The sequence below is a fragment of the Sus scrofa genome, chromosome X (assembly GCF_000003025.6).
Source record: "Sus scrofa isolate TJ Tabasco breed Duroc chromosome X, Sscrofa11.1, whole genome shotgun sequence".
Taxonomy (NCBI): Eukaryota; Metazoa; Chordata; class Mammalia; order Artiodactyla; family Suidae; genus Sus; species Sus scrofa.
This window is the reverse complement of record NC_010461.5, coordinates 125,485,231-125,509,297: the sequence shown is the minus strand read 5'-3', so window position 1 is coordinate 125,509,297 and position 24,067 is coordinate 125,485,231. Positions and strand designations below refer to the sequence as shown.

At 42.0% G+C, this 24,067-nt stretch overlaps 1 protein-coding gene across 2 annotated transcripts; it reads right to left on the bottom strand.

Annotated features, from left to right (window-relative positions):
• On the bottom strand, positions 2,517 to 23,941 carry VBP1 (VHL binding protein 1). 2 transcript variants are annotated; one of them, XM_005674019.3, is made up of 6 exons: positions 23,451 to 23,656; positions 19,967 to 20,091; positions 10,173 to 10,239; positions 8,862 to 8,960; positions 5,818 to 5,956; positions 2,517 to 3,582 (listed from the first exon to the last, which is right to left on the bottom strand). In XM_005674019.3, the coding sequence occupies exons 2-6, from the start codon at positions 20,071 to 20,073 to the stop codon at positions 3,512 to 3,514; spliced, it is 483 nt and encodes a 160-aa protein (XP_005674076.1). In that variant the 5' UTR covers positions 20,074 to 20,091; positions 23,451 to 23,656; the 3' UTR covers positions 2,517 to 3,511. The 2 variants fall into 2 exon arrangements, with proteins under 2 accessions (XP_005674076.1, NP_001231909.1); NM_001244980.1 differs by lacking the exon at positions 23,451 to 23,656 and adding an exon at positions 23,839 to 23,941 and having other exon boundaries at positions 2,528 to 3,582.

Here is a 24,067-nt window from a genome sequence, read left to right as displayed (position 1 = left end):
TGCAATGAGTTCATAGTTTCCCTAAAATTATGGCATCACTTGGCTTGGGGTCAAGGAGAAAAACAGCTCTCCAAACCGAGACAGAAAGGCTTCCATCTGGCCCTTTAAAGAATCTGAATTACTACTACCTTTTTCGCAGAAGTGGGTATTTAGCTAAATGGCCTTGTAAAAGGAACTGAAAAACGGAAGTAAGCCACTGTCAAAAACTGGCCATGATGAGGCCAGACCCAACAGGCTGAGTGAGAGGTGTTCAAAACCCTTTCTCCCTGGAGGCGAGGAGCTAACCCTGGATTGGTGTTCTAGTTTGGTTCCCCCTAGAAACTCGATGAAGGTGGGTTGTCAATGGTGTGACCAGGGGAGCCTGGTTCTGGTAAAATGTCCCCAGTACCTGGGTGAGTTGTACCTTGTGTGCCAGGGCCCTGGCCCTGGCTGGAACCACGGCTATGCACAGGGGGCTGTTGTGGCTTCTAAGGCAGGGCGGCTCCTGTACTCATCCGTGTAGTCTGTGGGGACTGCTGCAAGAATTTCCCCAGAATTGTTCAGCTGCCCCCTGACATGGTGTCCATGGTGTCTTGCCTGTCCCATGTCCTTCAGAGTAAACCAGTGCCAGATGTGGTCTATCTAGGTCTTCTTGGGAGTTTAAATGTGTAGTTATGCTGAATGTTGCCAACGCTCTTGGCAGTGTCTTCAGAGAGAACCCAATCCCGCATCAGTAATGAACAGATACAGACATGGCTACGTATGGGATTAGAACGAAGACAAACTTTTAAGAAATGAATCAAGATCCTTAAAGCTATCATGAGGTTTAGAGCAGAGAATAGCAAACTATAAAGAAAGGAGTGTATTCGCTTGTTCAGGAATTGAACTTAATAAATTATTGTTTAGGTACAGCACAGGAGGAAAGAAAGTCACCAAGGAACCAGATCTGGGTTTCTTTCTGGCCATGCGGCCGTGGATAAGGCCCTGCCTCTGTGGCCGTCGCTCTCTCTGCAGTGGAGGAGGGTAGGGGCAGCAGGGATGATGTGGTTCCCACCATCCTCTGCTGTCACTATGGACAAAACCACTCTCAACCGCTAGAAAAGACAATGCTATTATCTTTGACTCCGTAATTCCATTTTTGGCAAAATCTAATTTCAGAAAAATCCTTCTGTAAGAATGTAAACTGCTAATTATGTCTTAATTAGAGAAAAACATTTTAAATAACCCAAATGTCTGACTCACGGTTTACCAGAGTTCACCTATTAGAGCACAACTATGAAATCAGTAAAATAATGGTAATGTAAAAGCAGCGTACAATAAGCTAACTCCATGTTGAGTAAAGCAAACAGGATAAAAATTATAAAGACAAAATTATTTCAATTGTGGTTTTTAAAAACTTAGCATAGGAAAAGAAATGGAAGCAATGGAAACACCAAAGAGGACTGCGAGTGGGACTTAAATGTCTTTTTTTTCATCCTATTTTCTAAACTTTCTCAAAAGGAACATGTTTTACAGTATAAAACTCATTAAACTGCAGTTGCATTTCCAACACATTTTTTTGTTTTTTTTTTGGGTTTTTTTTTTTTTGTCTTTTTGCTATTTCTTGGGCCGCTCCCGTGGCGTATGGAGGTTCCCAGGCTAGGGGTCTAATTGGAGCCGTAGCCACCAGCCTAGGCCAGAGCCACAGCAACGTGGGATCCGAGCCGCGTCTGCAACCTACACCACAGCTCACGGCAACGCCAGATCGTTAACCCACTGAGCAAGGGTAGGGATCAAACCAGCAACCTCATGGTTCCTAGTCAGATTCGTTAACCACTGCACCACGATGGGAACTCCCCAACACATTTCTTAGTATCACATTTTGTGGTCAATCTTTTGCACGTTACTCTCTCTGGGTATATTATGCTAATATTAAGATTAAGCTTGAAAATATGTCAAATCAGGACAGTTATTTTATTCTGAAAATGTAAACTGTTATAAGACAATCTGGAAGAGGCATTTAAACATCCCTTATCTATTTAACAGAGCCTAATACTGTTTCTGACACATATTTGATATTTATGTGTGTCTGCTGAATAATTAATATTTCCTCCTTAATTCATCTCTCTAAAGAGCTGTGTTTCTTCATATTGTCTGGAATACCTGAAAATTCATATTGAGATTTTCATGGACTTAAAGTAAGACAAAACTAAGATCTTCTGAGCAAGTCATTCCTCTAATATTATCAGGGACATTTTATACCAATATACTTACCATAATAAAGTTTGGGGAAAAGTAGCACTTAAAATATCTCAAGATGTTTACAAACCTCAAATTTTAAAACATGGGAATTTAAAATTATGAAAGAACAACTGACAAGGAACTTTGGTATCTTTCAAATTTAACTTCTCAATTGTTTGTTCTGCCATCTTCCTTCCAAAAGGATCTTATAAGTTCTTGGGACATGGCTAGTTATATGTGCAACTGAATAAACTGTACAAATATGTGAAACGACCCATGTTAATTTTAGAAAGAATCATGAAAAAAAGGTGCTGTGCCACAGTTTTAACTTCACTGTTTTAATATCATGAAGTACAAGTACAAAACATTGTACAAGTATACTCTTCACTACACGGAGATGGAAGAATACATGTGTTTTTACCAGAATCTCTATCGCCAAGTACTAGCCACTGTGCCAGCGGCTTTCCACAGGGCTTTTCTGCTACTTTCATGAAGTTTTACCATGAATAAAAAAGCTCACAACTTGTTTAAACCATTGCAGAGATTTACATTTATCTTAATATTTCTGTTCAGCTGCTTTGGAGAACTGTTAAGAAATATAAAATCACCTTAGGCAAGAGTTTGGAGTGGGTAATTTTGTTTTTTCATCTTGGCCTTTATGCTGGCATTGCAAAGGCTCTGTGCACTTATATCGGGTTAGAAAAAGTGTTGTCTCGATAGCCCTCTAACTGTTTATAGGAACGCAAATTACCATGTCCTAAAAAGTACAGAATATTATAATGGTTATTGACTAAGCTGTAATTCATATAACTCTATTTACATAAGACAAATAACAGCAACAGAGGATCATAAAGGCCCACATGTACTAAAGAAAAACCAGTTTTCAAATATTCAAACTGTTTTTCCTACCTCTGAACTGGTTTAACCACACTAAGTGAGAGGAACACCAGCCAATAAAGAAAAAGTAAACTGTGCTAAACTGTCCAGAAATCAGCTTCCATAGCATACCTGACAGTTTTCAGCCATTTCGGTTCAGACCTTTCTTAGGACAAACAAACAAACAAACAAAAATGATGAAAACAGCACTGACTTTGTTGGAAATGAAAAAAAATAAAAATACTGCTAATTTCATAAAATATTTGAAACTAATTTTGTTTTATAAATAAATAAAGTGGTGTTATCTTTTTTTCAAGTTTAATTATCATTCTTGCTGTTAAAAATCATTTAAAGTTACGTCAACCTTTAAGGATAAACTTTGGGGTATTTAAAATAACATGTTTGGAAAACTGAACCATATTTTTAATTGCCAGCATTATGCTTTGTTCTTGGTAGAATCATCTTTGTTTCTTCTTTTCACATCCCAATTATAAACCCTGGCCATATCTGCAAGAATTGTCAAAGAAAATGCAAATGCAATTCTAAGATAACATACGTAATGACCAAGTATTCATTCACACACCGAATCAAAGACAGAAATCACACACACAAAATACTAGAGACAAGTCGTATCATGAGCCACCTTGCTATAGTATCATTTGCCAAGAAAAGACGAAACAAATTCCACAAAAACCAAGTCAGGGTTTCAGATCAGTAATTGCTTAGCATATCTAGTCAACTACGGTTTTATATTTAACAAATATGTGCTTGACACTCAAGAGTTTTAACGACAGTCCATCATGCATGAAATTTAAGAGACTGTTCAAACCATACCCTGACATGTCATAATTATGTATGACAGGTAATAATTTAAATTATTACACTTTTAACTATCAATGATTTTACCTCACCCTCTGCTCAGTTGCACAGGACACTCACCCAATTTATTCAGTGTCTGCATCTTTTCCCTTCCACGAGCACCGCCCAGTGTAGGCCTTTGCTTATCCATTACTTCTTTCAGGGATCATGCCTTTGGTGGTGTATCCGGAAAGTCATCACTGGACTGAAAGTCACCTAGATTTGCTCCAATGTTATGTTGTCAGTTTTTGTCTCTGAACGAAGTCTCCATGTTACCAGTCACACACCAACCCCTGCTCTAAGCCTCAACAGGCCTGCCTTCCCCTCACTCAACCACTCAACCCCTGTCACGTGGTCTGTGCCGGGAGAAGAGAGGAAGTGGAGCTCCCACATGTGAAGAGCTCCCAGTCCGGCATGAAAAACAAAGTACTATGTGCAAAGTGCTAAGTAAGCACAAAGGACCAACAAACCCCCCTGAGACAATGGGAAAAGTTCAGAACTGTTGTGCTGCTTGTGCCAAAATATGAAAGATAAAAAGAAGCAACCTAGGTCAACAAGAGGAAATCAGTCCCGGCAGGAGGCACTGACTGTGGAAGTACAAAAGGCATGGCACACACAGCGGGTGAGAAGACCTGGCCAGGGGTGCACTGGGAGCAAGGAAGCCAGCAGCAGGAGTTCGGACTGGCTGGGCACAGCTCACAGAAAGCCCGTGTGCAGCCCTTCCACATAGCAAATACCCCTGAAGTATTATAACCAGAGGAATAAAAAGAAAGAAGCATGACTCAGTAAATTCATGGTAGAGATAGTGCAAAGGACAGATGGGAGAAAAAGACTAGAGAACTACTGAGTCTAGACTCTAGAAGGCCAAAATGTGAGTAACAGCAATGGGCAGAGAGATTTACAAGGGAAAGTTGACAACAATCTGGTGCCTGGTTGGCTTCCGCTGATAAAAAAGAGAAGCATGAAGGTCGACTCCCAGGTTTCTGTCTTGGGCGACTGTGTGAGGCCCAGGACTGCGCCAGGAACCAGGAGGAGAGACAGGTCAGAAAGAAAAGGCCTCCTCTGCCGATATAAATCCTACACTGCCTTCGAAAACACTCTTAAGTTCTATCTTCTCAAAGCCCGTTCTGAACTAATTCTAGCTCACATCTATCTTTCCCTAACTTTGAATTGCCTTGGTATTGAATATATGAAATGAACTTACTTATATTTTACTATAAAATCATCACTTAGTTGTTTTACGGAGCAATACTTTGCCCCATGCAACTTAGCACAGTTGCAGGAGACCCTTAATAACCAACTGTGGAATTACACTACTTCATTAGCTATGAAGATGTCTTGAGAAAATATCTGAAAGAAAAATACTCATTTTGCTAAACTGAATTTGCTGTTTTCACATTTTCCCACTTCAAATTCAGATCAGTCTATCTGTAAATTTATTTATTAGTTCTAAATATGTCATTTACCACTCTCATAAAATCTGCAACTTAACAGTAGTCTAAGAATAAGAACATTATTGGAGTTCCCCTTGTGGCTCAATGGTTAATGAACCTGACTAGCATCCATGAGGACGTGGGTTCGATCCCTGGCCTTGCTCAGTGGGTTGAGGATCTGTCGTTACGTGAGCTGTGGTGTGGGCTGCAGAAGCAGCTGTGACTGTGCACTGCTGTGGTGTAGGCCGGCAGCTGCAGCTATGACTCAGCCCCTAGCCTGGGAACCTTCATATGCCACGGATGTGGCACTAAAAACACAAAAGACAAAAAAAAAAAGAACATTCTTCTCACTAAAGCAATGCAGGTAAGAATGTTAAAAACATCTTTCTTCCTTCCTCCCTTTGCCCTTTTTTTTTCTTTTTTTTTTTTCTTTTTTTTTGAGAAAGGATACTGACTTCCGTTGTAGTAAATTGATCTCGAAGAAAGTCGAGGTCTTCCTCAAGAGAATCAAGGTTCTTTGTGGCAGTTGACAAATTCTTTTCCAACAATGCCTGAGCTTCATCGATATCATATTCAAGCATTACATTAGCCTGAAGAAAGAAAATCATGACAATTAATAAACATTCACCTGGTCTTTATACATTAAAGCAGGGGCTGGCAAACTACTGCCCTTGAGTCAAATCCAGCCAGAGGCCCTTCGTCCTAAGTTTTACTGAAACCCGGCTAGTCTTTTTTTTTTTTAACGGCCACACCTGCAGAATATGGAAGTTCACAGCAATGTAGGATCCAAGCTGCATCTGCAACCTACGCTGCAGATGGCGGCACCTTGCAGCATCACCAGATCCTTAACCCACTTGAGCAAGGGCAGGGATCAAATCCGCATCCTCATGGATACTAGCCGGGTTCTTAACTCACTGAGCCACAGTGAGAACTCCTGAAACCCAGCTGTTCATTATTCACTTACACTTTCATGCCATGGTGGCAGAGCTAAACACAAGTTGTAACAGAGACTGCATGGTCTGCAAAAACCGAAAATATTTACTCTCTGGCCTTTTACAGAAAGTTTATTGACTCCCTGGGCTAGAGAATATATTTACTTCTCATAAACCCTAGTGAGGCAAGTTATCTTCTTCATAGCTAAGGAAACAGGCTCTGGGAAATCAGGTTACTTATTCTTTTGCTTATGGAATAAATAAATAGAAGAATAAGGATAAGAATCACTATCTTTAGTTACCAAATACTATCTTATCTACTAAGTCCATCGTGACACTATTTATAGTATTACATCTGAATCAATGTAAATAGTCATTTCTGAGCTGAAGATACAATAATTTAAAAGTTTTCAAAGGTAGACCATTATCTATATTTGATCCATTAAGACAAACAGCTAGCTTTTATCGCCCCCTCCCCACCTCCCACGCCAGCCACTAGGGGTGAAGGCAAGATGACTAAGTCTGGAATTCTGAGGATCCAGAGTGACCACATGCACACTGAAGGGGGCGAACCACACCTTTCCCAGGTCTGAGCTCTTCTAATCTGACTTCCTCCTGGGTATTTCTTGAATCCCTCTCCCCATCTGACAAATGGAATTTAAAAATTACTCAAAGGATTATTTTAAGAATTAAAAGAGACAACATGAAAGTATTTAGTGCAAATTAGGTGCTACATAAATACTTACGTATTTATGAATATACCAATCCATGATAATTAGAAAACTGTATAAAACTTCAGAGAGGACAAAAATATTCAAGGAAAAGGAAATGTCTCTCCAAACCCAGGCCCCTAATCTCATTCTTCTGTCAATTACTGATGCTTCTTAGAACTTTTTTCCCAAAAATGTCTACACATTGCTTACTTTTAACAAGAAAAAATATACAATACTTATGTTTAACGATTATATTCATTCACATAATTCTTCATTTATGTCAAAAAACAGTAATCATTCATTCGGGAAGTACCCTGCGCCAAGTATTTCTCCTTCGTTGATTCACTCCCAAAACACCGCCTTATCAGTCTCTCTACCCAATGGCCTAACAGACATCTCAAGACTAACATGCCCAAAACACAACTCTAAGTCTGTTAGTCTTCTGCCTGGGAATCTGTTAGTCCTTTTCCTGCTATATGAGTTACAAATATTTTTCCTGTTCACTGTCTTTGACCTTGCTATGGTCTTTGAATTTTTAGGCCTAAAAAAGCATCCTTATTCCAGGCTTACAAAGTAAGTTACCAATGACTTGCCTAGAACTCTGACGGCATCAGTATTTCAGGCTAAGTATGTGATCCATTTGGAATTCATCCTTGTGTGAGGTGGGCTCCAGCCACAGTTCTCACCAGAGCGCTCCTTGCGGCCCCAGTCCAATTTATGGAGTCATCTTATGCCCACCCACTGATGACATGTGCCCAAGGGGAACGAGAAACCAATGAGGATAACCCCTAGGATGTCAGCTACTGGGTGGATAGCTGCTCCATTTATAAAACAAAACCAAACAAGGATGGAAATTATGGTTGTAGAAGTAAATGTACAAACTAAAAATATTACAGCCAACAAAAATCAGGAGGAGGAACTAAGGGTTTCTGTGTATGAATCTGCTCAGGACCTCCCAGTAGGGAGGGTCTTGCTACATCGGATGGGAACCTGCCTGAGGCAACAAGAACTAAGGACAGCTAGCTGGACAGGTGGAATTGGCTCTTGGCTGGTTGGTCAAGGGACTGAGAGAAGTAAGATTTAAAAAATCACAGACAAGGCCCATGAAATTGTCAAAGCTGGAAAAAAAAAAAAAAGATTTAAAGAATGGTTTCTAGGTTTGGACGTAAAAAGACAGAAGACAAAAAATAAAAATTTTTTTTTAAAAAATGGGTTCTACGAATTCCTGTCATGGCTCAGTAGTTAACAAATCTGACTAGGAACCATGGGGCTTTGGGTTAGATCCCTGGCCTCACTCAGTGGGTTAGGGATGTGGCATTGCTATGAGCTGTGGTGTAGGTCACAGAAACGGCTCAGATCCAGCGTTGCTGTGGCTGTGGTGTAGGCCGTCAGCTACAGCTCCAATTCAACCCCTAGCCTGGGAACCTCCATATGCGGCCCTAGAAAAAGACAAAAAGAAAAGGGGAGGGGGTGGTTCTAACCTTAAGGTTTTTGTAATCTTTCCCCCCTTAAGTTTAGAGAGATCCTTCTTGAACTAACAAACTCTTATGATAAAGAAACACTATGTGAGGTTCAACAGTACCTTCTATTTTACTTACACTTAGGAGAGAAAGCATTAGCTGAAGGGGAAGTAGGGTTTTGATCACTTTTGTTTTGACTGGGAGAGACGTGAGCATGTCTGCGTGGCAACCTTCATCACACTCCTGATCCCCTCCGAATGCCACCCCTCCATTCCTCCCAGTCGAGGGAGACGGGCACTGTACACAGCTGGAACACCGCTACTGCGCGGGGGAAAACACACTGGCTTGCCAATGTCAGCCAAGGAAGCTATGGCGGTTACATCCACTTACCCCCAACCACAGACACACTTTATCAGTAGGAGGAACTGAAGCTTTGCAATACAGGTTATCTGCCAGTAAGAATCTGGTCTCCAGTGAACTGGTGGACTCCTTTAAAAAAAAAAAATACAGTACTGTACACAGTACATTTTAACACCAAGGTTATAAGGGAGAGATGGCAGAGCTGACCCTAAGCCATTTACAACAGTACCACGGGACCACCATGCAAACTAAGCAGGGTGGCAGCAGAAAGCAATGCTGCAGCCAGGCGGCTGGGCACGGAGGCCGTGGGTTCTGGCTGGCTCCTTACTACACCTCTGAAGGCTGCGTATGTGGTGAGCGGAGTTTACACAAACATACAACAGTTCCTGGCACAGAGTAAGCTCTATACAAGAATTGTCTGTTATTATTATTACTTCATCAGTGCTTCATGCTCAAGCAACTGGTTTTCTGAAGTCGCTTACACATTCATGATATAAAATAATGTACTAGAAAAAGGAGTTCCTGTCATGGCTCAGTGGTTAGCGAATCCGACTAGGAACCATGAGGTTGAAGGTTCGATCCCTGGCCTCGCTCAGCGGGTTAAGGATCCCCCGTTGCTGTGGCTGTGGTGTAGGTCACAGATGCAGCTCGGATCCCCCACTGCTGTGGCTGTGGTGTAGGCCGGCGGCTATAGCTCTGATTAGACCCCTAGCCTGGGATCCTCCATATGCCATGGGTGCAACCCTAGAAAAGACAAAAAAAAAAAGTACTAGAAATGGTTATTCTAATCAAGTTATAAATATACATATACTAAATATAAATATATAATATTTTAAATATAACATACTTATGAAATGTAATCTTTACAGCCTGTTTTTATTTAACAAATACTGGATTAAGACTCAGAAGATTTTCAAATCCAGTTCTGCTAGTAACTAACTACATGACACTGGTCTTTGCAAATATTTCTTGGATTGTGAAATGAGAATCTGAAACATAATTTCTAAGATTCTTTCCAGCTCCGTTAAGTCTTCGATTCACTCCTTATTCTTAGGGAGAATAATAACAACAAAAGCATCAGATGCTGCTACCTCAAAATACGGCATTTTCTTTTTGTATTTAGTCCCCCAAGAAGTGTGGGCCTGAGAAGGAAAGCTGCCTTGGGGGGGGAAACACCCGTCTCCCAGCAGTACACTGTTTGGACATCAGCACGTGTGCTCAGGAAGGCAGACCGGATCTTCCAGCACAGTTCAAACACCAGCGAGCAGAGTCAAGGAACACGTGTCTCCCTCCACTCAAGGATCCGGGATAGCTCATATTGACAAACAAAAATGCACTTACTTTTTTCTTCTGCATGTATTTTAGAATTTCTAAAGTTTGCTTAATTTCAGGAATCTGACCTTTTAGCCTGTGAATAAGAAAAAGGTTAACTTAGTATTCTGCCACCAGGCCACAGTCTTATCTAGCTTTGCATTTTCTACTGATACATTTTGAGGGCAATTTATATATAGGAAATATTTAAGATATCCTAATACATTTTGCTTATTAAATAAGGTATTTCAGACATAAGTATTTACTAAAATATTTAGATATAATAGCAAATATTTATAGAATGCCTACTGTGTACAGATCTTGTTTTACATGTCAAATACCCCATCGTCAGTTAACAATTCTAGAGAAAATCATAGGTGATTTGAATTTAATTAAAACTGCATTTTAAATAGATTTTTAAAATAACATACATTCAAATATTTTTTAATCCAGTTATTTGTTTTCTTTCTTTTTTTTTTCTCATGGAGGTTCCCAGGCTGGGGGTCAAATCGGAGCCATAGCTGCTGGTCTTCGGTACAGCCACACCACCACCAGGCCCAAGCCGTGTCTTCGACCTATACCACAGCTCATGGCAACACCAGATCCTTAATCCTCTGAGACCAGGGATCAAACCTGCAACCTCATGGTTCCTAGTCGGATTCATTTCCACTGCGCCACAATAGAAGCTCCTATTTGTTTTCTTATTGTTGAGTTTTGAGAATTCTTTTGTGTATTTTGGATGCCAGTCCTTTATCAGATGTGTCTTTTACAAACATTTCCTCCCAGTCTGTGGCTTATCTTTTCATTCTTTTTCAGAACAGAGGTTGCTAATTTTAATAAAGTCCAGCATATCAACTATCTCTTTCATGGATCGTTTTTGGTGTTGTATCTAAACAGAAATCACCACCCCCAAAGTCATCTAGTTTTTTCCTATGGTGTCTTCTAGGAGCTTTAAGTTTTGCAGTGTACATTCAGGCATGTGATTCATCTTAAGTTTTGTGAAATGTGTAAGGTCTATGTCTAGATTCATTTTGTGTGTGTGTGGATGCCCAGTTGTTCCAGGCTAGCAGATTTAAAACAAGGACCAAAGACATTAACAGATGTACTGAAGAAGGTACACAGACGGCAAATAAGCATATGAAAAGATGCTCCACCTCACATGCCAGGAGAGAAATGCAAATTTTAAAAAAAGAGAGAGCGAAGGAAGAAATGCAAATGAAGACCGCAACGAGTGGAAATGAATCCGAATGGTATCCATGAGGATGCAGGTTCAATCCCGGGCCTTGCTCAGTGGGTCAGGGATCCGGCGTTGCTGTGAGCTGTGGTGTAGGTCACAGACACGGCTCAGATCTGGTGTCACTGTGGCTGTGGCGTAGGCTGGCAGCTGCAGCTCTGATTCAACCCCTAGCCTGGGAACCTCCAAATCTGAGGGAGCAGCCATGAAAAGCAAAAAAACAAATGAACAAACAAAAAGACTGCAACGAGGCACCACTACACACCTATCAGAATGGCCAAAATCTGGAACACTGATAACACCAGATGCTGGTGAGGATGTGGAACAACGTGAATTCTCATCCATTGCCGGTGGAAACCTAAAAATGATGCAGCCACTTTGGAAGACGTAGTAACACTAAACATACTCTTACTATGCGATCCAGCAGTCATGCTCCTTGGTATTCACCCACAGGAGCTGAAAACAGAGCTCCACACAAAAACTGCACACAGATGTTTTTAGCAGCCCTATTCATAACTGCCCAAACTTGGAAGCAACCAAGATGCCCTCCCTAGGCAAATGGAGAAACTGTGGTACATCCAGACAACGGAATAGTATTCATGCTAAAAAGAAATGACCTATCGAGGAAACTCAAACGCACATGACTAAGTGAAAGAAGCCAACCTGAAAGGGCTACATAGTGTATGATTCCAACTATGAGACATTCTGGAAAAGACCAAACTATGGAGACGGTGAAAGGATCAGTGGTTGCCAGGGATTAAGGAGGATCTAGCGCTGCCTGGCTGTGGTGTAGGCTGGCAGCTGCAGCTCCAATTCAACCCCTAGTCTGGGAACTTTCATATGTCTTGGCTGCAGCCCTAAAAAAAAAAAAAAAGAAATAAGAGATAAAAACATGCTTAAAACACTGGAAGTCAAACTTAGGGAAGAATGAAACGGGTTTTTTTTTAGCTCTTTTTTTAAATGATCAGAAGCTGCCCGAGGCTTTCAAGTGTTTTGTATGGAAAAATGTGCAAACAGTTATCCAGGGTTCCTTTCAAATCACACTGTAATTTGTAACAAAACAGACTAAGGATAAAAAAACAAAGCTACGGTGATATTTAAATTTCATTTACATGCTGATCTTCAATAACATTTAGTGAAATATGATAATGAAAATGTACCTGCTGAATCATATAAAGGAAGTCACAGCATGGGTGAAGGCTAACACAGCACACTTTATTATACCCTGTGCTTAAAAAATAGTATCACTAGCTGCTAAAACAACCCAGTGAATAATCTAGAAACACACACTTAGCATTGATTTTTTTTTTTAAATTAGGTTGAAAGCCAATGCTCTGTGAACTCTTTACAGTTCAATACAGATCTTGGAGATCTCTTCAATGTTGCTTATTTTTGTGTACGTTAGTATACGTAAATGCTCGCAAGATGTAGATGCGTTCATTTATAAGATATCTGATACATATATAACATAAGTACATTCAGATGAAGTTTTTTTGGCCATGTAAATTATTTCTATGATATATTTTTAAATGTATAAAATATGACATGTAATATATAAGCTATGAGGCATGTTAATGAATCAAGCAGCTGCAACCCTGGCCAACTTAGGAACCAGACCACCAAGGCCGCTGTGCATGTCTGAGCAATATACCTCTTCCCAAGCCGGCTCTGTCCCAAAAGGCAGCAACTCTCTTGAACTATGTGTTCACAGTCCCTTTTCTACGTTTTTCAAACAGTTTCATCACATTTATGCATATCTTTAAGCAAAATATTCTTGGCTAGTTTCTTAGCATAATACATATAGTCTCATGCTGCATGCATTTTGCTTTATAACCCAATTAGGTTCCTAAGATTCGTTCATTCATTTTCACTGCTATGTAATATCCATTTACGAATATAACACAACTTGTTTACCCACTCTCCTGTCAATGGACACTTGGGGCAGTTCTAGGTCTTTGCTATTACATGAATGACGGAAATCTCTAGATCCTGGGAATAGGTAGGACAGTGAGGGAGAGACAGCAGCTTAGAAAGGAAATGGATCAAGTCTTCAAATGGGGGGTTTAAGGCTAAGACCAAAGGGTAACTTTCTAGGTGTTTTTCCTCCCTCTAAATTGCCCTGAGCAAATCACATTACCTACTCCATCACCGCTACAGGGCGGAAAAACAGTCAGAATGGCCAGAGGTAGGGAGAAGGTCAGGGAAAGGAGATGAGAAGACAAGTACTGGCCCCCGACAGTTCCCTCTCCCCATTCCTACCTCCAGGGGAGATGACAGTGAAAACAGCCATAGACAGGGGAACAAAAAGAATCTCCCAGAGGCCAAGGCACCTGATGGCAGAGAAGGAGCATTTGGCCAATGGCTGTGCCACACAGACCGTATCAGCAGCAGCATTCTTCCTAACCCTACCCACCAGGAGGGACTTGAATTACTCATACACCCACATGCCTTACTGGCCGAAGTAACCGATATTCCTGAGGGAATACAGGCTAACAAGAAAAATAAATGATAATCGGACAAATTCAAGTACACAATAACATAAAGGATATAAACTGGACAACCTCTACCAGATGAAACAAAAGCAAATACTAAAAGATTATACAGTGAGTATTTTAAAAATACCTCCAAGAGAAAGGACATGATATTGCTAATATGAAGAAGAAACATGTAGCTATAAGAAGAACCAACCGGAGCTCCCAACGTGGCTCAGGAGTACCAACCCAACTAGCACCCATGAGGACCATCGGGTTCGATCCCTGGCCCCGCTCAGTGGGTTGGGGATCCTGCGTTGCTGTGGCTGTGGTATACGCCAGCAGCTGAAGCTTTAATTAGACCCCTAGCCTGGGAACCTCTGTATGCCCCAGATGCAGCCCTAAACACACACATACAAAAAAGAGGAACCAACCAAAACTACTAGGTAGGTACAAAAAATGTAATGGTTGAAATAAAGAACTCATGAATATCCATTTAATTGCCAAAAGACAAATTACCAAAGTCAGCAGAAGAGAAGAAACAAAGAGAAAGGGAAGGCAGAATTAGAAGAGTCGACATCCCTATTAACAGGAATCCCACAAAGAGAGAAGAAAAAAAATTAACAGATGATAGAAAAAAATGATAATCGCAAAATTTCCCGTTAGAGAATGATAAGGAACATACAATTAATTCATGCATTAAAGAGGTCACCACAAGAGAATTATGAAATATTATATAACTCCGACACAGCTGAAGGTAAAATTAAGGACAAATGATGGTCTGCAAGAAACATTTTACAACATATATAAAGAAAAGTTAGGAGTTCCCGTCGTGGCTCAGTGGTTAACGAATCTGATTAGGAACCATGAGGTTGCAGGTTCAATCCCTGGCCTTGCTCAGTGGGTTAAGGATCCGGCGTTGCCGTGAGCTGTGGTGTAGGTCGCAGATGCAGCTTGGATTCCGTGTTGCTGTGGCTCTGGCATAGCCTGGTGGCTACAGCTCCGATTCGACTTCTAGCCTGGGAACCTCCATATGTCGTGGGAGCGGCCCTAGAAAAGGCAAAAAGACAAAAACAAACAAACAAACAAAAAACAGAAAAGTTAGTATCCAAACTACACAGTCATCTGCTGCAAAACAACTCAAAATCAAGCACAAAAACGGTTTCTGTTGCATAGCTGATATCACAGAGGAGAGGGAAATTCTAGAAAAAAAGTAAAAGGGAATAAAAGCTTTGAGTTGAATAGTGAGGACTAGAGAAAAGTAGGTGCCAGTACCAGCCGCAGACCTGAGCCTGGGCCCCTGACTCACAGCTCAGTGGGGGAGCTCTCCTATTAAGTGAAAGAACTTCTAATGGGCCTCAAGTGGTCCACGGCTGATACAGACTCACAGCTCACAGCAAAAGAAAAATCTTCTGTGGATAAAAGCAATCCACACAGGTAACCATGGTTACAGGAAGCTGACAGTTAGTTAAGAAAGAGTTTGAGAGAGATATGCTCACATAGACAACTTATAGTGAGATAAAAGCAATGGTGGAGCTCCCTGGTGACTCGGCAGGTTGAGGATCCAGCATTGTCACTGTGTGCTCTGGTTACAGCTGCAGTGCAGGTTTGATCCCTGGCCTGGGAACCTCCACATGCCAAAAATGTGGCCAAAACAAAAACAAACAAAACAAAAAACCAAAAGAGATGATCTTGAAAGTATCCAAAAAAAAAAAAATTACTTTATCTAAAAAGATAGGCTGGATTTTATATAGGGTTAAACTCACCAAGAAGACATAATTTTCTGTTTTTGGTTATGCCTGTGATATGCAAAAGTTCCTAGGCAGGGGTCGAACCCACACCACAGCAGTGGCCTGAACCACTACAGTGACAACGCCAGATCCTTAACCTGCTACACCACAAGAGAATCCAAGAAGACATAATTTTCAAACCGCATATACTGAATAAAACAGACTAAAAAGCTTTAAAAAAACAAACAAAAAAAAGGAGTTCCCACTGTGGTTCACTGGGTTAAGGACCTGATGTTGCCTCCCTGAGGATGCAGGTTTGATCCCTGGCCTCACTCAGTGGGTGAAGGATCCAGCATTGTCACAGATGCAGCTCAGATCTCAGATCTGGCCTTCCTGTGGCCCAATTCGATCCCTAGCCCAGGAATTTCCATATGCTGCAGATGCCTCAGTAAAAAGGGGAAAAAAAAAAAAAAGGATACAAATTGTTTCAGGTTAAGATGGCAGCAGACCAGCACTCCTACCTCTAGCTGTTCAAGTAGCCAGAGAAAATACACACTTCCTCAGTAACAAGGCAGCAGACAGCTGTTGAGGTGAGAGGAACTACAGGGCTACTCCTGCAAGGGAACAAACTGAGGGGTGAGCTGATTTCTTGCAGCCACTTTTACCAAACAGTACGTGAAGGGACATTTCTCTTTATAGAAGTATGCCAACTTACTAATAAGTAAAAAATAAATAACTGAATTAAAACATCGTCATTTCGCAACTCATAATTAATGGATCTAGGCAGTGAGTATCATCGTAAGAGAACTAGATACTACCTGACTCTTAATGGAAAAGCAATGTACAAACCTACAAAGCACTGTTGACAAAAAAAAAAAAAAAAAAAAAGAAAGAAAGAAAGAAAAAGAACGTGTGGAGTTCCCGTCGTGGCGCAGTGGTTAACGAATCCGACTAGGAACCACGAGGTTGCGGGTTCGGTCCCTGCCCCTGCTCAGTGGGTTAACGATCCGGCGTTGCCGTGAGCTGTGGTGTAGGTTGTAGACACAGCTCGGATCACACGTTGCTGTGGCTCTGGTGTAGGCTGGCAGCTACAGCTCCGATTAGACCCCTAGCCTGGGAACCTCCATATGCCGCAGGAGCGGCCCAAGACTGCAGATACAACTATCAATGTACAAAACAGAAAGAGCAAAGAAACATGCTTGAAAATCCCATGACTGCTTCGAAATTTAGCAACATACTTCTGAATATCTCATGAATTACAGATCTAAGTGTGAAAGATAAAACAACAAAGCTTTGAGAACAAAATACTAAGAATATCTTCACAAACTTAGGTTATTTCTTCAACAGATACAAAAGGCACTAAACATTAAGGGAAAAGACTGTTAAATCAGAGTACATTAAAATTAAAGTGCTGAGTCAAACAGTATGTCCACAGTGTATCTATTTAAAAACATAAAGAAATTGGAAGCCTACCATATACCATACATAAAAATAAATTTCTGATGGCTTAAGAAGTTAGATGTGAAAAGGAACATTTTAAGGCTTTTAGAAGAAAACAAAGTTCCTGTCGTGGCTCAGCGGTTAGCGAACCTGACTAGCATCCATGAGGACTCAGGTTCCATCCCTGGCCTCGCTCAGTGGGTTAAGGATCCAGCGTTGCCGTGAGCTGTGGTGTAGGTCACAGATGCAGCTTGGATGCAGCTGTGGCGTAGGCCGGCAACCATAGCTCCAGTTCAACCCCTAGCCTGAGAACTTCCATATATCGCAGGTGCAGCCCCCAAAAAGCAAAGAACTACTCATCAAAAGAATCGAAAGGGAAATAAAGATACATTACAAAAGAAAAATGTCTCATACATATAACCTAAAAGGACTAGTGTCCAATATATACAGAATTCCTACAAATAAAAAGACAACCAACTCACTATTAAAATGGATAAAACTCTTCACAAAAGTTTTCCATATCTGTTGTCTCTAATTCTTTTTTTTTTTTTTCTTTTTTTTTCTTTTTGTCTTTTGTCTTTTTTGTTGTTGTTGTTGTTATTGTTGCTATTTCTAGGGCCGCTCCCGCGGCATATGGAGGTTCCCAGGCTAGGGGTTGAATCGGAGCTGTAGCCACCGGCCTATGCCAGAGCCACAGCAACTCGTGATCCGAGCCGCGTCTGCAACCTACACCACAGCTCACGGCAACGCGGGATCGTTAACCCACTGAGCAAGGCCAGGGATCGAACCCGCAACCTCATGGTTCCTAGTCGGATTCATTAACCACTGCGCCACAACGGGAACTCCTGTTGTCTCTAATTCTATCATTCTCTTTGGAACCACTGTTCCCGTCCAGATGAGCAGTGACTTCCACTTTGCTGAGTCCATTCTCAGTCCTTATCCCACTGAGGTGAGCCATCAGCAGCATTTGGCCCAGGCGATCATTTCCTCCTCCATGATACACTTTCTTAGCTTGGCTTCCAGAACCCTATGATCCACTGAGTCTCCCTAACTTCATACTGTTGCAATGCCCCGATCTGTGTTTTTACATAAACTCTGTTGGTGATGCAGCTCATTTAGACTCCGGCTTTAAATGACTCCCCAGTTTTTATCTCCAGCCCAGATCATTCCCGAAATACAATCATTTAATTGCAAATAAGAAAAAATATCATATTCCCACCACCCAAAGATTTTCAATGTTAATATAATATTAGTGTCCCTTCTTCCAGATATTTCTGTGCACATATACATTTTTTCCAAAATGAGCACAGAGCGTTTTCTATCCTTTTCTTTCATCAACCTTCATCTGTCCATGTCAACGACTTTTCATATCATGTAACACCCAGCCCTTATTCAAAGTTCCTCAACTGTCATCAAAATCAAATGGGAAAATATACCTAAAAAATAAACTTTTTTATCTTTGCAGAAGTGGTACCCTCATGCCCAGACCACCCTTCCTCACTTTAGTTTGCCTCCACACTCATAACCAGCCTTCAAAGTTCTACACAGCCATCTGCTCCTCTCGGAAGCTTCCCCTGAGCCCTTTGTACCCTTCAGATCACACCTTCCCCTGTTGTGCCATTAGCTCACTGCTCTGCACCACAAGCACCCTGACTGCATACTTATTTACATACCTATCAGGCCCCTATAGACTATGTCACTGTTGAAAGCAGATACTAGACCTTCTTTCACCCAAAATAATATCTGGTACCTATGAGGAATTCCAGAAATATTTAACTGCCAGAAGAATGCTGGCACCTGTGCATAGCAGATCCATAAATATTCATCACTATGAACTGACTTCATAAGCTACTATAAAAATATAGGGGAATACAGGATTGAGAGCAAGGGTACTTTGGTCCTATGTCTATTAGCTATGAAGTCTTAGGAAAGTTATAACCTCAGCAAAATGAAAAGGAAGAACCAGACATTTAAGATGCTATGATCCTAGAGGCCTTGGAATTAAGGACCTCAATATTCTTTCTATTGGAGTTCCCGTCGTGGCGCAGTGGTTAACGAATCCGACTAGGAACCATGAGGTTGCGGGTTCGGTCCCTGCCCTTGCTCAGTGGGTTAACGATCCGGCGTTGCCGTGAGCTGTGGTGTAGGTTGCAGACGCGGCTCGGATCCCGCATTGCTGTGGCTCTGGCGTAGGCCGGTGGCTACAGCTCCGATTCAACCCCTAGCCTGGGAACCTCCATATGCCTCGGGAGCGGCCCAAGAAATAGCAACAACAACAACAACAGACAAAAAGACAAAAGACAAAAAAAAAAAAAAAATTCTTTCTATTATGTTTCCATAAGCATATTTAGACTGACAATACCAAGTGCTGGCGAGAATGAGGAACTCCATAAATTGCTGGTGGCAGTGCAACCTGGTAGAGCCACCTTGGAGGACTTCTGGCAGTTTTTTACAAGATTAAACATACATTTGCCATACACATCAGCAATTCCACCCCTAGGCAACCCAGGAGAAATGAAAGCATATGTCCACACAAAGACTTAAGACCAAATGGGAAAACAACCCAATGTCTATCAACAGGCAAACAGACAAAAAATAGACCAAAATTGTGGTTACATCCACATACAATGAAAAATGACTCAGCACTAAAAAGAAACTAATTTACTGACACAACACCATACCATGGTGAAAATAATCGTAACAGTGGTTATCTCTGGGAGTGGGCAGGGTTGGCAGGAAAGGGGCGGGAGGGAACTTCCTGGGGTAACAGAAATGTCCTATATGTATTGATCTGGGCAATGGTTACACAAGTGGATATGTTTATCAAAATTCATCAAACTGAACAGCCAACACACAGACATTTTATTTGTATGTAAATTATGTTTTGATCTTTTAAAAGTTTAAGCCACACAATATTAATTTTAAAAACGTAATCCTTTTTGCACTTACCTCCTTTTCTTTTGAGCAAGGTTGAGCTCCATAAACTTATACTTCTGGTACTGTTCATCCAGCTTCTTCAGTACTGTATCTGCAGTCTCATTCCCAGGCTGTTTCATGAAGGAATCTACATCTTCCTTTAAGAGCAAAAGAAAACATTACAAATTTGAGAATTTATACCTCTGATTTTTGCTTTAAGTTTTGGTTTTTGTTTGGTTTTTCAGGGTTTTTTGTTTTTTTTTTTTTTTGTCTTTTTAGGGCCGTACCCATGGCATGTGAAGGTTCCCAGGCTAGGGGTTAAATGGGAGCTACAGCTGCCAGCCTACACCACAGCCACAGCCACGCCAGATCCGAGCCTACACCACAGCTCACGGCAATGCCGGGATCCTGAACCCACTGAGCGAAGCCTGGAATCGTACCTGCAACCTCATGGTTCCTAGTCAGATTCATTTCTGCTGCGCCACGACGGGAACTTCCTAAGTTTATTTTTAAGACAGAAAAAGAGCCTGTGTTTCTCTTTCTCCAAAAGCTTGCTTTTTAACTAAGAAAGAAGCAGTTATAAAAAGCTAGAGGCCATTTCAGAGAGCGCACATACACTGTGTATATAAGTTATTCCTCTTCCACCTTCCTCTTTTTATTTATATACAAGGAAAGAAAGATGACCTTGTCTGCTTTATGCATCCTCCATGCAGCACTCGCAGCCACAAAAATGACTCGACAGGTTGTATGCCAAAGTTACCAATTTTTTTTTTTTTTGTCTTTTTGCCATTTCTTGGGCCACATCCATGGCATATGGAGGTTCCCAGGCTAGGGGTCCAATCGGAGCTGTAGCCGCCAGCCTACACCACAGCCACAGCCACGCGGGACCCTTAACTCACCGAGCAAGGCCAGGGATCAAACCCGAAACCTCATGGTTGGTTCCCAGTCGGATTCATTAACCACTGAGCCATGACAGGAACTCCCAAAATTACCAATTTTATTACTTAAATTTTTAACTAAACAAGTGCTGCCATAGAAGTCATGCTAAATATGGTCATTGGGTTCCCAAGACAAGCCACAAATGCCTCCTTAAGTATGAAGTGGTTGAAATAAAGTAAACCTAAAGGGCAAACAGAAGGATCTTCTGTTACAGGAATAATTAAGCAAAAGAAAAGCAATAAAACCGAACGGCATTTTTTTTTTCTTTAATGTATTCTACACATGCTGGGTCCTTGAAGAAAAGCTTGTTAATTAGATCAGGATCAGGAATAGGTGAAACTACATGGAAACTTTAAGGAGACTTTATAAGAGGCTTCCAATGGTTTAAAGAACCTTAGTCCTTCACTGTAAGTAAGTTAAATTCAAAAATCTTACAGTTTATGGGATCTCTAAATCATTATTCTTATCCATGCTTACTAGCAATAAGGGAATATTTTAGCCAAAACAAGACAAGAAGAAAAAGGAAGAGAAACACAGCAAGGGAGTGAATTATGAAGCCATCAAGCTAGACACAGTAAAAGAAATTGAAAAGGTGAGGCTGAAGCGATGGCTGAGTCGTGCATGTAAAATGGAGATAGCATCTTCCTAGAAGGACCACTGTAGGAAGAAAGAGACTGAGTGAGGTCGAAGTTTCTAGCACATGTTATTAGGAGGTTAGACTGCAGCAAGAAGAATTAACTACAGCAGCACAGGTTTATGGTTAGAAGACAGGGGCTGCCTGTTTTGAATGCTGGCTTCATCACATACTAGATGTACTGACCTCGGGGAAGTTATTAAACCTTTTGCTTTGTCTCAATTTCCTCATCTGCAAAATGAAAAAGAGGTAACCACCTCACAGGGGATCAAGTGAGTTAGCATGTGTAAAATACCCAGAAGGACATACAACAGCTACTAGTAAGTGTTCAACAAACATTAGCTATGTCTACAGCACAACGTGTGAAGGGAACAGAAGAAAGTGCCAAGAAGTCTGTCTTGGAGTGATGGTCTGCCTTGGAGATAAGGCAATAGAGATACAAACCAAACTAGGGTACTGCGTCCTATCATCACAGAAACTAATATATATTAAGCATCTACTTGCAATACTGAAAGCACATTCTGTTTCTCGTGGAAACTCTCTAAGTATTGTTACCGCCTATTTCAGTTAAAGAAACAGAGGCTCAAAGTTGTAAAATAATACGTTCGAGGCTGAGCAGCAAGTGGGAAGTAGAGGCAGGATTCAAACTCTGGTCTATTTAGAAACCAATGTTCTTTATACTGTGCTGTGCTATTCTAACTACTTTGAGAAAATAAAAATATTTACATAAAATTTGGATTGGTTTTATCATTTGGTAGAAATTTTAAGATCTAGAAAAAATAACCCATAACATTTTAAGGAAAAACGTATAAAGCCCTCAGATAAAGTTTATCCTTGTGAACTAGAGTGCTGAGCCCATGTCTCGCTGAGCACCATCACTGTAGTACTTTAAGGCACTACAGAAATTCAGCATCTGGTTATAAGCTTACACTATGTGTCAGGTACTGTGCCAGGATCAGGGGAAATGACAGTGAGCAAGACAACTACCTCATGTTCCTCCTGGTGGCAGAGCTTGACAGTAAGGAGAGGCTCTAGAGTCCTACAGAGGGCCCAAGTTCAAACCCTGGATAACTCTCTGGCACCCTGCGTGACTTGGGGCAAGTTACTCCAGGGTTCTGTGCCTCAGTTTCATCATCTACAAAATGAGAATAACAGTACCTGCCGCCTAGGGTTTTGTAACAGCATGAGGAAAGTGGCTGGTATTTAAGAAATTGTATCTCTAGTTAACAACTAGGTGGGAAATGAGGGTAAAGAAATAAAACGGCACAGCTCAGGGAGAAAAGACAAAATAAAGAAAACAGTAGAAAACTGAATCGGCACATGCAAATATGCATAGTGTACCTTAAGAGTGGCCTAAATAAAAGAATAAATAAAATAAACGGGTCTTTTGAAGACTCTAAGATATGATTAACAAAAAGGTGGAGGAGATAAGGCAACAGAGGCACAAACCAAAAGGTCGAGAAACTTCCACAGAGATTTCATAGTTGTTCAGCCAGAAGTGAGTGGACAGAGACGGGTTATATTGGTCTGGAAGGGCAGTCAGGTCTTTTCTCATTATTGAAAGAGCTTTCAAATACTATTTCGAGAATTTTACGGAAGCGCAGGAGTGGAAGCGTCTACTTGCTTCTCTTTGTTTGGACTCGGGTTGGTCTCCCCATTCTGCGAAGCCTCCAAAATTGCATTCCCTGCTTCGCCTCTGAACTCCACCCGATTTATTCTCTACTAAGTTATTAGGACGACGTACCTACAAGCAAACAGGCTGTACAGTGGCCTTCTTTAGACACCCGCTGCCCACTGGCTAAAGCCTCCGTGCCTCAGCAGGACACACAAGGGCCTCACGTTCTCACCGACCCCACTTCCCCGCCACTCGGCTCCCCCAAGGCAACAGACCAGGTGCCATTTTCCTACTTCCACACCTTAGCCCCAGCTCTTCTGCCTACTCACTGCATCCTGTCACCATGTGTACACCGCTCCCTCCAGCATCTACGCTGAGTCTCCAGCTCCTCGCCGCCTCCCTTTCTCCAGGCGGCACGGGAGGAAATCCCGCGTGGGGCGGGGAGGAGGGGCTGATGGGGCCGCCCCGCCCCCGCTCCCGAGTCCTCCGGGCCCCACGCCACCTTATCTGCTGGGGCCTCCTCGGACCGCGTTGCCCGAGGGCGGGTCCCAACACAGCACAGGGCGTGCCGGCGCGGAGGTGGGAGAGGACGGAGCACTCTCTCAGGTCCTCCCGCTCAACTCCGTCCCCCAACGATCGAGGCCGGGGTCGGGGCCAGAAAGGAAACGGTCGCCCACCACACAGAGACAAGATACCGAGGACCGGCGTGCCTCTTACCACAAAAACGGCCTCAGGAATCCCTAGGTGGAGCCGCCGCCCGTTCCCTGCAGCCACTTCTCCCAAACCACAACCGTCCTTAGCGTCCGCCATCTTGGGGAAGCGAGCGCGCGACAAACTGCCTCTCGGGCTGCCAGCCGCCGGGGGACTGTGATTGGCCCGCTCACACCCGCAGGCCCGCCCCTCGCGTGTGAGTCTGCGCATTCATTGGCGCACAGGAAGCAGCCGC